The 15,081-nt window shown below is 43.0% G+C and overlaps 1 protein-coding gene across 2 annotated transcripts in view; it reads left to right on the top strand.

Annotated features, from left to right (window-relative positions):
* The window catches only part of DRD3 (dopamine receptor D3), a 42,142-nt gene extending 30,684 nt beyond the window's left edge, over nucleotides 1–11,458 (top strand). The window contains exons 4-7 of one of the 2 annotated variants that reach the window (XM_045851777.1): nucleotides 4,337–4,533; nucleotides 9,563–9,698; nucleotides 9,798–9,845; nucleotides 11,262–11,458. In XM_045851777.1, the coding sequence (XP_045707733.1) occupies nucleotides 4,337–4,533; nucleotides 9,563–9,698; nucleotides 9,798–9,845; nucleotides 11,262–11,458 (578 nt within the window). Of the gene's footprint in view, nucleotides 1–4,336; nucleotides 4,534–9,562; nucleotides 9,846–11,261 lie in introns of both variants that reach the window. The other variant, XM_045851775.1, reaches the window with a different exon arrangement.
* Nucleotides 11,459–15,081: the final 3,623 nt, after the last annotated feature.

Raw genomic sequence — 15,081 nt, 5'->3', positions numbered from 1 at the left:
CTGGCTTTCAGAACACTGGGTCTGGGGGGTGGGGGAGTGGGAAGGATTGCTTTAGAAGTATGAAGTTAAAAGAATAGTAGGATCATCCTAAAATCAGATTCATCAGGATCTCCTGTCTTTGCAAACAAGTTGAGGACAAAACCTTCAATGAGCTTGAAGTTCATTATCTCTCAAGTCAACCTGCTTCTGGCCTCCTCGCTGATCACATGTCTGTGGGACTCAAGTAGCCAGGCTAGCCCACAAAAGCCTCTTAGACTCCTTAGCAGAGCTATTGAGTGTATTTATCACCCCACACAGTGCCTTGAACGTAGTAGGTTGTGGGGGGACTCTGCCCTCAGGGACCCCTGGTTACCACGGATGAGAATAAGTCTACCACGGATGAGAAAAGTCTACCAAGACATGATCTGCTTGGGCAGGAAAGGTGACCAATCTCTCAAAGAAGAGCCTAGAACCTGTTCCTCAATGGGCTTTTATTGGGTTAAATTGCATAGGAATACAGGGTAGATATGTAAAGCTCATCAATCATTGTCAGGCAGAAATGATTAAACAATAGATGGTATTCAAAGAACTCTGAGGGCTTATTCTGAATCAGGGTCAGATAGTCAAAGGGCCATAAAACTTTGGGCAACAAACTCATTTCCTGCTGGATCCTTATCAGAAAATTGAGAGAATTCTTAGTAAAGCAGGTTTCATGGGATTTTATGCATTCTTTCTTAGGCCTGATCAACCTGGGGAACCCACCCTTTCCAGCACAGGGCTGCACCACCCTCTGTCATTGTTTCAGGCTTAAGTCAGGCAGGGGAAGTAAGGCAGCCAAGAGATTAGGAGACTTCTCGAAGACAGAATGAGGACTCAGGCTATGGCAAAGCCAAGGGGCGAGGGTCCATCACCCCCTTTTTCTATAGACCCCCAAGTCCTTCCCTGGGGGGCCCCTTCATGACCAAGCCTGTCTTAGGTTGTCCCTCACTTGAGGAATCTTACCTGTCATTAGCTAACTGGTCAGGCTTGGGGCCAGCAGGGTGAAGTAAAGAGGACAGAGGCTGCACCCCTGCCTGGAGGATAACCTTTATCTTCTTAGTGGCTTATGGTCCCAAGGTCTTTTTACTCAGCCTTAGCCATGGAGGGTTACAGCTTCTGAAACCAGGCAGGGTGGTTCCCAACAGTAGGTGCCCCACAAAATTGTGTTGAAGGGGTAAGTGAATGAGTCCTCATCATCATTGTTTCCTCCTTAAATGTGAAGATTAGTTGGGATAAACATCTCAGCCTCCGAGAATGAAGAGTAACCCCTTGGCCTTCCCCATTATCCTCCAGTCAATGACTGTGTATGTGTTTATGTAAAATGCTCATTTGTCTACCTTGCTCATTTATTCATCATTCATGTATTCATTCAATAACTATTGTGCTAACAGCACAGTACTGTTTCAATGAAATAATTAAAATGAGGTACCTCATCTCCTAGAGGAGCCTCAGCTCCTGTGGGGACCTCACTGCCCTTGCCTCTTTGGGACTCAGCAGAAAGAAGCTTCCAGAATTGCTGGCATGTAGGGCTTCACTCTGCCCTGCAAATAAGAAATATACCCAGCTCAGACCTGGGGAGCACTGGAGCAGGGCCCCACTCACTGTCCACTTGCCTCCTACATCACTCTGCCTGCTGACAGTCCTCACAGGGCTGTGGAAGAGGCTGCAAAACTTGGTCTAAGGACAGAAGCAGTTTCTTAAATAGGGGCAGAAGGACAGGATGACAATGTAGGCTCAGTGATTATGTATGAGAGCCTTCATTGATCAGCAATCTTGAAATCACTATGTGCTCTCTCTTCTCACTCTCTTCTCACACATATACTTTCAACATTCTTACCAAAAAAATAAATATTTGCACATGATAAAGCATAAGGTGTAATGGGATACCTATGTATATTTAAATGTAGCTTTCCCTTCTTCCCTAGACTGCTAACTCCTCCATCCCATCCCTAGATGCAAACACTAATATTCCTCAAAGATAATGCTTGAAACAAGTGCATGCACATGGCCATGCACACACATGGATGTTTGTGTGTATGTGTGTATATGCATTTTAAGTAATAGTTAACATATAGAATTTAGAGGTCAGGCTCCCAGAATCCAGAGGAGGGTACAGAAGGGTAGAAGGTATATCTGGAGGTACAAATCTGGCACACCAAGGTTGGCAACAAGATGAAGAGCGGGGACATAGTTATGCCACCCCTGTGGCCCACTTCTCACTAGCAAAAGGTGCTGAGCTATCTCTCATTATAGGAGGCATTTAAATCATGGTGAGATGCTGATGACAAGGGAGCTGGTTTTAGGGGAAGGGCTGATCACCACCAACATGGCTTCTTAAAAGTTCAGCAAGACCACACCCTGCCACCCTAGTCCCACCTCTAACCCTGTCCCCATCAAGGACGAGAAGATGCCAATTTGGTGGCCACTGCTCAAAGTTTTATGAGCCATTTCCTAAAGAATGTGGACATCAGCTTTGGTGAGACGATATTATTTTGACCTGAATTGTATCCCCACCCCCACTCCCCCACCCCACCCCACCCCACCCCCGCCAAAGAGAATCAGAGCATTTGGGAGTAGCTCATAAGGATTCTGGCGGCAGTGCTGTCACTAAAATGCCTCACTGAACACTGAGCACACTCTTCTTTTTGTCTTAATTTTAAGCCATTGCTCCCTTCCGTCCCCCACAAGTATTGTTCCCTGTAAGTCTCTCTCCAAACTTCCATTGCAAATGACACCATCCCTTTTAAGTTTAAAAAGCTCAGAGGTGGTAAAAATTAAATAATAAGAGTAAAGAGTAAATAATAATATTAGCTGCCATTTGTTCTCATTTCTACTGTAGGACACAACGTTTTTATCCTTTTTTTTTATAGGTAATGAAACTGAGGCTTGGCATAGTTAAATGATTTGCCCAAGATCACATAGTTAATAAATGGCATTCCTGGGGCTCATACCTCGGGGCTGCCTGGCCTCTACTACCTCAGAAGACCAAGAAGCAGAATGAGGGGTCCACGTGGCAGCTGCCCTCTCCCCACCAGCTCACACCAGATTTGGGGTTGGAGAATCCCTAACTCTGAAGATCAGCCAGGTGTACCAACAGCTGTTGCTGACAGTGCTGAACAAAGTGCAAATGTGCTGTGTCCCACTAATAGGGGGAGGTAGAAGGTAAAAATCTCAGGAAAAAAAACACTGGGTTGGGGGTCCGATTCTTTGATGTTGGGCCACTTATTAAACCCCTCTGAACCTTCCTCTGCTCATTGAAGGATAGAGTCAGTAATGGTGCCTGTGTCACATAATGTTGCCATGACATTTAGGTGAGGTAACGTATATAAAGCCCTAGGCATATCACCTAGAAGACATTGGTTTGCTTCCCATTTCTCTTACAAGAGGGGCAAGTTCCAGTCCCTCTCCTGAGCATTGGAGGAACCTCAGCATCTGCTAGTGACAAGACAAAGCTACAAGACCTTCCTAAGAAGGGTCGGCAGGGGCACTCCAGGACATAGAACAGGGGCAAGGACCCTCCTCAATTCACATTGCCCACAGTGACAATATCCTTTCTGGCCCTCTTCCCATCTCACCCCTGACTGTCACTGAAATTCCTTGAAAAAGCAAATGCTGTCTCATATTCAGCCACCATCTGCCCTGTAGCGCAGATTCAAAATGGACACCTGGCATTCTCAGCAAAGAAGGCTTCTTCCATTCAGTGCACTCAACGATCCTTCCTGGGGGCTGCATCCCTCCCACGAACCTCTGGCCTGCTGCTCAGTGACACTTGCCCCAAACTCCCCGCCTGCATTCCCCTGTGGCATGTAGCACAGCATATCGAAGGGATCATCTGTCTTCTAGACTGGGAGCTCCTTCAAGGGCAGACATAGTGTCATTGGTCTTCACTCCCCCAGTGTAGAGCAGTGTCTGGCATGTAATCACTGGTAAATTTCCTTTTAAGTGAACTGTGAGCAACACAAAGGTGAGTGAGAACTTGCAGACCCTCAGTGAACTGACAACACAGGTGTCTGGGACTGCATCCCCCACCCCTCAACTTAACGATCAGGACGTGTGTGCTGGATACGTAAAAGAGGCAAAAGTAAAGGGCTGCAAGGCACAAAGGAAGAAAGAGTTGTTTCTGAATGAGAAACTCAAGCAAGCCTCCTTGGATAAGGCAGTCTGTGAACCAGGACATGATGAGGGTGTAGGTGGGACCAGAAATCCCTGCTTCTCAAAGTTCCATGTGCATTAGATGATTTGGGGCTGTATTTTGTGCTCCCCACTGAGGCTTTTATTCGGCAAACTGCTTTGCTTTCTCCTTTTCTCTCACTCACAGGAGATCCCAGTGTCTGCTCCATCTCCAACCCTGATTTTGTCATCTACTCTTCAGTAGTGTCCTTCTATCTGCCCTTTGGAGTGACTGTCCTCGTCTATGCCAGGATCTATGTGGTACTGAGGCAGAGGAGGCGGAAACGGATTCTCACACGACAGAACAGTCAGTGCATCAGTGTCAGGCCCAGCTTTCCCCAACAAGTAAGCTCGTAGGAGGGGGAGAGGGAAGACAACACCCCACCCCATGGCCTCCCAGCTTTGTGTTCAGCAGAGCATGTTTTTGCCTAAACTGCCACACTGGAGACACACGTATGACCCCCACCTTCTAATCTGCTGGTATCGGCTCTGCTTTAGTGGTAGGAAACCCAAGCAAGAAGTGCATCGATAGTCTTTTCCTAGAGCACAGCTTATTTGGCAACACGATAAGATAATTTCTGGGCTTCTCCTGTTTCCCTTCAAAGTCTTTCACTGTCTCCAAAGGGCTAGAAGTTCAGGTGTCACATACAGGGTGTAAAGTTTTAGGGTGACAGTTGTACCATGCACTGCTGGTATGTTCCCATGATTCACTTTCTGGCTAGATCATTCATTCCAAGAATCTTTGGAGTCCATCAGAATCTCTTTTCCTTATTAGATCTGCCCCTGTAACAAGACATCGATGAGGTGGTAGAATGGGATTCTGGTGACACGTTTTGGGGTCTTTTTAGGCTCTGAAAAAGAGGGTTATTGCTTCAGCACTGACCTTCTGATTTCTTGGGCTTCAAATTCTGCTTATCCCAGTGCCCAATGTCATAGTAGTTTACCCACGAAGTACTGGAAGCATGAACAGATGGATACCAATCACTTGCAATCTTCTAGGGAAGGGATGGCAAGAATATTATACAGCCTCTGCCTTCATGGAGCTTGGACTCTAAACAAGCAAATAAAGCCCACTTCTACCCCAAGTTATTGAACAACCCAAACATTTGGGTTGTTCAATAACTGAACACCACTGAATGGGATGTTTGCCAAATGTGAAGTGAAGAGAATTGAACACCTGAATATTAAATGCCTTTGAGGTTATGAGAAGAGAGAGTTCCACATGCTCAGGAAAGAGGTTTGGGGACAAAGAACTGAATTTGATCTTGAAGGCATTTGGATGTCCAGATCAATCCGAGTGAGGGTCAAACTCTCAAAGCTGAAGTTCCAAGGCTTGGGTAGAACAAGGATATAGGAGGTCAGCACTAGAGGATGAAGATACACGCATATTGTGTTTAAGGCATTGTCATCTATATGGCTCAACTGTATAGAGCTTAACCCACAATTATTTCTCCTTCAACTCACCCTAGTCTTCCTGTCTTCGACTACACCCCATTCGACAGTTTTCCCTAAGGGCCAGATTTCCATCAGATGCCACAGGGAAAATGGTAAGTAAACCATGTCTTTAATTGTAAGGAAAAAATAAGAGATCTTTTCTCAAAGATGCTGGCTTGACTTGATTCCACCTCCATCCCCAAATGGAATCTAGCCATAATCCCACACTAGTATCTATAACAGATCTGAGATTCTGCCTCATTTGAACTTCAGAATAGGAATCACCAAGTGAAATCCAGAAAGCATATGATTATTGCAAATGATCCCAATGACTGAAGCCAAAGACTCTTGGATTTGGTGTGAGGATGCCATCCAGAGCCACTTGCATTAGTGGGAGTGGGGTGTTAGTGAAGCATACATGAGCAGAGCCAAGAAAATTAGAGAAGGGGAGGCTAACGTGAGACTTTCAAGTGCCCTCTTTGCCATTTAATATGGGGACAAATGAGATAATTTCATGGTCACCCTGAATCTTGTCCTTCCAACTCAAGCCAGCCCTGCCTTCCTAAGCAAGCTTAGTATAAAATGGAGCCTGGAAGTGTTAAATATAAGACCAGTGTTCCTCTCCCTAAACTCCACAGCCAATTAAATATTAGGAATAAAGCTTCAAACACCCATGAAGAAGGTCTGAGGTTTGTCCAATCTTTGTATGTATAGTTAATTAATCAGTTTTTAAACAAGCCTCGTATAGCAGAGACTCTTGCTGTAAATTATTTATAAAATATACATATGTATATATATATACACATATATATGTATATATGTATACATATGTATATACATATGTATAAGTTGCCTTTAGCAGATTTAAGGTTGGAGGAGTCACCAAGGCCAAAAGGAGAAAAAGTGGAGAAAAAGTGAATATTATAGTATCCACTTGGTTGGTTGGCTGGTTGTGAAATGTGCAGTGAAGACAATTGAGCACCAAAATATTAAATGTCTTCGAGGTTATGACAAGAGGGAGACCAACATGCTCAGGTGACTGGGTTGCTGACACTGCTAAGGACATATTAGAGGACCAAGAGTCTGCATTGCCAGGAAAGTGGAGAAAGGCTTCTGTCCTGCCGCCTGGGAGTGGAGGGCTCTGCCAGCCAGACTGAGAGGGGTCCAGGGTTTCCCGGTGCCAGTTTTGGAGGTAGTGATTAGGGTTCATAGAGCCAAAAAAGACACTCAGAAATATATAATCTTAAAAGAATAATTTTCCTTCCATAGCACTGAATTTCAACATACTGTAAATGGAGACAGGGTATACTAGGTCAATGTTCTCAAATCCGAGATTGTATAAGCATTCTCAAGAATTTGTCCCCAGTGTCCTAGACTCAGAAATAATGTATTGCAAGTTAAATATTGTCACTTTTAGAAGATCACGAGATACCAGCACAATCATAAACATAATCACACTCATTCAGCTAAAACATAATAAACTTATATTAATAAGTAGAAAACTCCATCAAATTGAAATCCAAATTTTTTTAAAGTGTGTTATACTAGAATCCCTATAGATACTTCTGTGAAACACAATTTTAAAATTTTATATAATCTTGAAGGTCCCTTGCATTGATTCATTCAACAACATTTCTGGATGCGTACAGTGAACTAGCACTCTAGCACTATGTATCTGGAAGACTGTGATTCCTTGAACTAAGGAAAGATAGTGGGGGTTCTTGGTTCCTCATACTAACTTATGTAGTAAAAGGAATTTACTGGAAGGAGATCAGGTAACTCAGACTCATGAGAAAGCTGGAGAACAGCTTTAGAAGTTACTGTTCATGCCTAAGGAAGAGTCTGGTAGAAGACTGGACATTGACCGCCACCACTGCTGGATAAATTCTGAAGTCTTTCTGCTTTACCAGCCCCCATTCAAGGTCCTAGGTGGGAATCTCCAAAAGGTGGGGCTTGGTTCTTGTCCCAGAGTTCCAGCTGCTGGGTGGGGAGGAGGGGGAGAATGACTATCTGGTTGACGTCTTCAGTTATGGGATTCTGCTGGCTACTCAAGGTTAACAGTGTCTGATTCTTCAAACAGGGAAAGAAGTTCAGATGTTGAGCATGCACATACTTGCCCTAAATACCAGAAATCTCCACATACCTTCAGTTTTCTACTCCGAGTCTACTGATCCCAAAGCCATTTTTCCCAATTTCTTTTCTGTTTTACAAATGAGGCTTAGAGACATTTAATTAACTTGCCCAAAGATACCTCTACTTAGTAGAAAAGCTGAGATAAATATCCTGGGTTTTCCTTCATTTCTTAACTTTTTATTGTGGAAAATTTCAAAAATAAAAAAAGTAGAAAGACAAATATAACAAATCCTTCATTAGCCATCACCCAATTTCAATAATTATCAACTCATGGCCAATCTTATTTCATCTGCACTCCCACCTACATTGACATACACCCACTGGATTATGAAGCAAATCCCAAACATCACAGCATTTCAACTAAAAATATTTCTATAAGTTAATAAAGAATATGAACTCTTTTATAAAACACATAATCACAATGCCACATCAAACTAAGTAAATTAATAATATCCCTAATTCCCTAATATTATTATCCAATGTGCAGCCCTGGTCAGGTGGCTCAGTTGGTTGAGCGTCATCCCATACACCAAAGGGTCGAGGGTTCAATTCAGGAGTGTAGGTTTGATCCCTGGTGAGAGTGTGTACAGGAGGCAACCAACTGATGTGTCTCTTTCACATCATTGTTTCTCTCTCTCTCCCTCTCTCTCTTTCTATCTCTCTCTCCTTCCCTTCCCTTCTCTCTAAAACCAATAAGGATATCTTTGGGTGAGGATATATATGGAGGGACCCCCCAAAATGGAATTTATTTATAAATACCTGTATATTTATTCTTACATGCTTAAACTTCAGTCACCTTCCAGGTACTGTCCATGTGATACAGTTCATCTATAGAGACATTTTGTCCACTGCTCAAAACAGTTTTTGAACTTGTTGATTTTCACACCTTTTAGTGATTCTGCTGTTTTTTGTTTCACCTCTTCCACATCAGCAGAACATTTCCCTTTGAGGACTCTTTTCATGGGGGAAAACAACAAAAAAAAGTTGCTCAAGGTGAAACTGAGTAAATGGGACATGGGGGTCATGCTGTTTTTGGTCAAAAACTGAAGAACATTCTGTGAGGTGTGGGCAGGTGTGCTCATAAGTCACCTATTATGAAACGGGCAAATATGTTGAAAGAGTCTTTAAAAAATAATTCACTGAAGCCAAACACAGCCTCTTACAAGGCCAGCTGGTACCCTGATACAGATGGGCTCCTAGAACATTCATCTCGCTCGGGGTGAACTACAAGAGGCCTGCCCTTCAGAAGATAATTCCGGGTTTTTTTGTGCCCCCCCATGTGTATTTCCAGTGTGCAAATCTATTCAATTGTCTCATAAGTTTTTTATAGTTGGTTTTTTAAATCAAAATTCAAATAAGTCCCATATTTTGCAACTGGTGTTATTGTTGTTGATGTCACTGCAATTAATTTGGTGAAGAAACCGAACAGCTTGTCTTAAAGGGTTTACCACAGTCTACATTTTGTTGCTTACAACCCAGTGGTGTCACTTGACATGTTCCTCTATGTACTAAGCCATTTGAACTTCAAAAGGCCAGGCTATAATCCTGTACTATCCTCCTCAAGTGTTTATTGTGATTCTCAAATGTTGTATACTTGTATGTGCTAGGTACTTTTTAGTGTAGTCCAAAGCAGATTTTACTTACCTCAACTTTCCAAGGTCCTACCACTCCCAGTTATGCCCTCTGCAGTTTTACACAACATCAGATTCCCCTTCCTTCGTTGCTTTCTTTTTTTTCCTTTCAGGAACATTCAGAAGATAAACAGTATCCCCAAAAATGTCAGGACCCTCTGTTGTCACACCTGCAGCCCCTGTCCCCTGGCCGGGCACATATGGAGCTGAGGCGGTACTATAGCATCTGCCAAGATACTGCCTTCGGGCCACCAGGCTTCCAAGAAGGGGAAGGCGAGTTGAAAAGGGAGGAGAGCACTCGGAACTCCCTCAGCCCCACCATGGCACCCAAGCTCAGCTTAGAGGTTCGAAAACTCAGTAACGGCAGGTTGTCGACATCCCTGAAGCTGGGGCCCATGCAGCCTCGGGGGGTGCCACTTCGGGAGAAGAAGGCAACGCAGATGCTGGCCATTGTGCTTGGTGAGTTTGGATCAGGTTAACCTGAGTTAGGTTAGGTTGAGTTGGGTTGGGGTGAGTTCAGCAGAGCTGGCAGGTTAAGGTAACCACATTTGTCAGAAATTAGAAATCCAATAACTGTGATATTTATAAATGTTTATAACACAACTGAAAAGGGCTTATATACAAGTATTACCTGGTAGAAATCACAAGGTCTAGACTGAAACTTGTGAAATATGAAACTCAACATGTCACCTAATTGAACTGTGTTTATCCATTGTGCTTGCTGTTCACCATATGGACTTGTAATAATAGATAAATCAAATGATAAGATAACAATTAAACAAATGTGCCTGACACATATTAGATATTTAATAAATGCTTACTTATCCTAGAATATTAAGTAAAAAAAATAGCAATGCAAGAAACTACAGTCAGTCATGTGGTATGATAACATCTACATTATTTTAAATACAGAGGACGGAAAAAAAAAACCCTGAAAATGAATTCACTAAGGTGTCAAAAGTGATTGACTTAGAGTGGTGTTAGCCAGGTTATTTTTTTTTCTTTCCATTTTTCTGTAGCTACCAAGTTTGCCATAATTTATAAAATCAAAGGTAGTTTTTGAGAGTAGAAAAATGTAACATTAAATAAATATTAATTATTTAAATTAAAAATTGATAAGTCACAGACACCAAAAAATTGATAAGTCACAGTGTAGAGTTAGTGAGAGCAATTCATTTTCTTCATTATCACTGACAAACCTCACTTTCTCCTACCGTAGGGACTCTGTGGGCGCCCCTGGAAGCACTCTCCTCCACAGCGAGAGTTGTGTCGATTGCACTTTAGGGTCTTCTTTCCTATTAGCACCTAGGATTATGACTTGATGGCTAGACATTAAATAAATATTTATTTTAAATTGAGGAGTAGAGCCCTGGCTGGTGTAGCTCAGTGGACTGAGAGCTGGCCTTCGAACCAAATGGTTACCAGTTCAATTCCCAGTCAGGGCATATGCCAGGGTTGCAGGCCAGGACTCTGGTTGGGGGTGTGTGAGAGGTAACCAACTAATGTTTCTCTCCCTCCCATTCTCCCTCCCTTCTCCTCCTGAAGATAAAGAAATAAAATCTTTTTAAAAAAGATTTTAAAAAATAAATTGAAAAGTAGAAAAAACTAGTAAAGAGCTACCTAAAGATCAAACTAGAAAATGATTTAGAAACAAAGACCTAAGATGAATCAAAGACATTTTGATGTTTTCTCATCAAAAAATTAAAAAGTGGCTAATCACACCTACTTCACAGGGGCGGTTTAAAAATTAAATGGGTATGTAAAACTTCTAGCATGGTAGCTGGCATAAAGGAAACAAGCGTGAGTCACTTTCACATTATAACAAAAGGAAGAAGCAAAATTGTTACCCAGTGTTTCTTTTCCTTTGCAACCTAGGGACCTTCATTGTCTGCTGGCTGCCCTTCTTTTTGACCCACGTTCTCAATGCCCACTGCCCAGCATGCCACGTGTCTCCAGTGCTTTACAGAGCCACAACATGGCTGGGCTACATGAACAGCGCCCTCAACCCTGTGATCTATACCACCTTCAACATTGAGTTCCGCAAAGCCTTCCTCAAGATCCTGTCTTGTTGAGGGAGAGGAAAGAACACTTCCTGTGTCCACCTTCAGCCGCCATGCCACTGAGCCACTGGCCAGGGCCTGGTCACAAAGAGTGGGCCATATCCTCTGGCATGGGGAGGCAGGAGGTTGCTGGAACCAGGATGTTTCTGAGTAGCAGGTGCAACCAACTGCTTCCTCCAAAACAGAATGTTCTACCTCTCCAGCTCAAGTCTGACTTCACTCTGGCAATCTTTAGCTGGTTGGAAGGCCCCTGGTGATAAGCAATCATTCAGAAAGAAGCTGATAAAACGTGACTCTACACATACACAAAATCATCATCAAAGGCATGATTCATTTCAGTGAAGGAAAAATGAACAGATCTCATAATTCTCAACTTGCCAGGACTCCTTGAAGTCTCAGCCAGGAAGCCATCTTGCAGAACAGACAGTCTCTCTTCCTTCAAACCTCTAATTAACTGTCAGGCTAACCTTGTACTTCTGTGGGCCCACTCCCTTTCAGTAATTCCTTTCATTCATTGCACCCTGAAATATAATGGCAAAACTAATGCTGCTACCTCTTCATAAAATTTGATTGGCTATATTTGGTGAGGGGCGCCGCTTACCCTGAAGGAGACATTGTCCCACATTGGGACCCAGGCTTCATTTCAAACCTCGCTACTCCTGTATTTCAGTTCTAGCTACGAAAGCCCTTGGATTCCTTCCCCTTACTCTCAGAGTCTCAACTCCAGAGTATTCAAGATGGGATGTTAAGTGAAAAAGGAAGGACAAATCCCACTGAGGAGGTATCACTCTTGAACCTTGTAGTTCAGAACAGGCCTTAGATACACTTTTCATAATGCTATAAGGTTTTCCTACCCAGGCATCTCCATCTTCTGCTTAATAGAGACCCAGTGATCTCAGACCCTGAAATGCATTAAGCATGAAGTGTCTGTAAAGTGCCTATCACCTCCTAGGTTGTAGATACACAACAATGAGTTAGACAGATCCTGCCCACAAGGAGCCCAGCGCTGGCTCCCACGTTTGCCCATTCACTTGTTGGAGGATGGTAGGTACCTGCTCAGATGGCCAGTGGCCCTCAGAACTGAGTGTACCGGGCAGGGTGGCTGTCCAGAGCCATCACCCGGACGGTCTTGGTGAAGTCCTACCACTGATCCTAAACGTCACCCATCCAACAACTGACATTAAAGGTATATAGAAATAATGTTAGAAATAACGTTTACATGTCATTCAAAATCACATTTGCAAGGAACTTGAATATTTTCATCATTTACCTTTTCACTTCAGAAGATATTTCTTGTTGATTACAGAATCAGCATACAATTTGTGGATAATTTTTGAAGTGTCATCATCCCGAACCTCAGTAAATTTACTGTTAGCTATTAGTACATAGGCATGACATACCTTCTGCAAAGCTGTTCAACTTTAAAGTACACAAGAAATTCATGAGGGACCCAAGGCTTCCCCTTCCCCGTTCCTCTAGCCCTTAAAGTGTATGGAGGAAACACTTACCCCTGCTGAGTCCGTTACCTGTTATTCCTGAATGCTTTGGATGACAGCATTTTTTAAACGTTATTGTCTGCAGCAATGTTCATACTGTAACTTGGCAGAAAACTCTGACTGCCCACTAGTTCTTGAACCTTGTGCATTTAGCTCAACAGGTTTACGGTCCAAGCAGAACTGGGGACTGGGACAACTAAATATCTGAAGAAGTAAAAGTATGTGATTCCTAGGTTTTCCCATGCAAAGTCAATAGTAAACAGGTTGGACAGTGGGGTAAAAGGTCACAGAATTCCATGTCAAAACTAGAGTTTTAGGATATAAACATAAACAACATCATTACTAATCTATTTGTGAGGAATGATAGCAAATGTTGTGTATCTTCTCTTCACATCAAGTCATTCAACCCTACTGATAACTTTAGGAAGACAAACTACATTTGTAGGTAAGGAAGCTAAGGCAGACGGAAGTTAGAAATTTGCCCCAACTCACACACAGTAAGTGATGGAGCTGGGATTCAAATATATTTCTCTCTGATTCCCAAGCCCATGCAATTAATCACTTCCTCCCACCAGAGAGATAAAGGGGTGGGAAGAAAAAGATGGAACAAGGTTTCTGGGAGAATCTCACTTTACTCCACCCACCTCCACCCCTAGGCTTTCCTAACAACCCAGACCAAGGTATTACTCTCCCTCTCCAGACAAGTTCAATTTCTGAAACATTCACATGGGAAATCCATAATCTACTTCTACAGAATCATGGGACAGTAGTAACTTAGAGGGTATTTGGTTTGCCCTCTCCTTCATTCACAGACACAGCCTAAAACTGTTGTCCTGTGTTGGTTAACGACAGGAAAGCACTCAAGTCTGCTGAGTCCTAGTTCAGCACTCTTTCCCAAGAACCCTATAAAAACTATAAACTTCTATCATATAGATAGGAGGTGAAAGTCATGTTGTCACCTCCACCATAAACTGAGAGGTAATTTTTCCCTAAACAGTGTGTATTAGAAGGCAACATCCCCCTCCCAGAATCTCCTTCTTATCCAGGAAGACCCTGCTGGAGGAATCCCAAGCACTCGCTTCAGCCTCCTCCTTCCAGGATTCTGCATTCTACCTCCTCTACCTCCACAGTTCCTATGTGACCTCAGGGCTTGCCACTTTCAGAGCCAGCTAGGCCTAAAATCCCAGGAAAGGTGTTGGCCCGAATGAAGCAGGGCAGAGTTCTTGGGGCAAACCGTGTGTGGGCTCAAAGTAGCCTCATCTCTATCTACACTATTTGAATGAAATACAAATAGTATGGAAAATCCAAATACATTATAACCAATGTTCAATTTCAGACCTTAAGTATAAGAACTATATTTCCTTCTTCCAGGACACTATGCTCCAAAAGTCCATGCATTATTCATTAACTAAATCAATCACTTGTTCAGTAAATGTTGATTGATTGCCTTCTATGTACCAGGCACAGTGCTTGGTGCTAGGACGCATGGTGGAGGAAGACACAGTCCTTGGCCCCAGAGCTTACAGTCTGTGGGGAGTGGGGGCAGAATTCATGCACATGGCAATGACCCACTTGCTGTCTATAGTGAAGGGATTTCATGGTGTTTGGAAGTCCCATATTCTCCCTTGAGAAGGCTCCTTAGACATTGTCAGGGTTAAGACACCATTAACCTTGACACCATCAATGTCTACTGATGGGCACTAGGGCTGTTTCCAGATCTTGGCTATTGTAAATAACACTGTTATGAACATAGGGATGTATATATTCTTTTCCACTGTTGGCACATTTACACAAAGGAATACGATGCAGCTGTTAAAAAGAAGGAAATCTAACCTTTTGTGACAGCATGGATGACCCTGGAGATTATTATGTGAAGTGAAATAAGCCAATTGGTGAAAGGTAAATACCATATAATCTCACTTATATGTGGAACCTAATGAACAAAATAAAGTGATAAACAAAATAGAAATAGAGACATAGATACATGGAACAGACTGACAGTTGTCAGAGGGGAGGGGGAAGAGGAGGACTGCATGAAAGAAGGGGGAGTGATTAGCCAAAGAACATATATAAAAAAACCCATGGACACAGTGAGGTGATGGCCAGAGGGAAGGGGGGACGAGGGCAGGAGGGAGAGGT

The sequence above is a fragment of the Phyllostomus hastatus genome, unplaced genomic scaffold (genome assembly GCF_019186645.2).
Source record: "Phyllostomus hastatus isolate PE091 unplaced genomic scaffold, TTU_PhHast_1.1 phas_contig_86, whole genome shotgun sequence".
Taxonomy (NCBI): Eukaryota; Metazoa; Chordata; class Mammalia; order Chiroptera; family Phyllostomidae; genus Phyllostomus; species Phyllostomus hastatus.
This window is presented reverse-complemented; position numbering and strand designations above follow the sequence as displayed.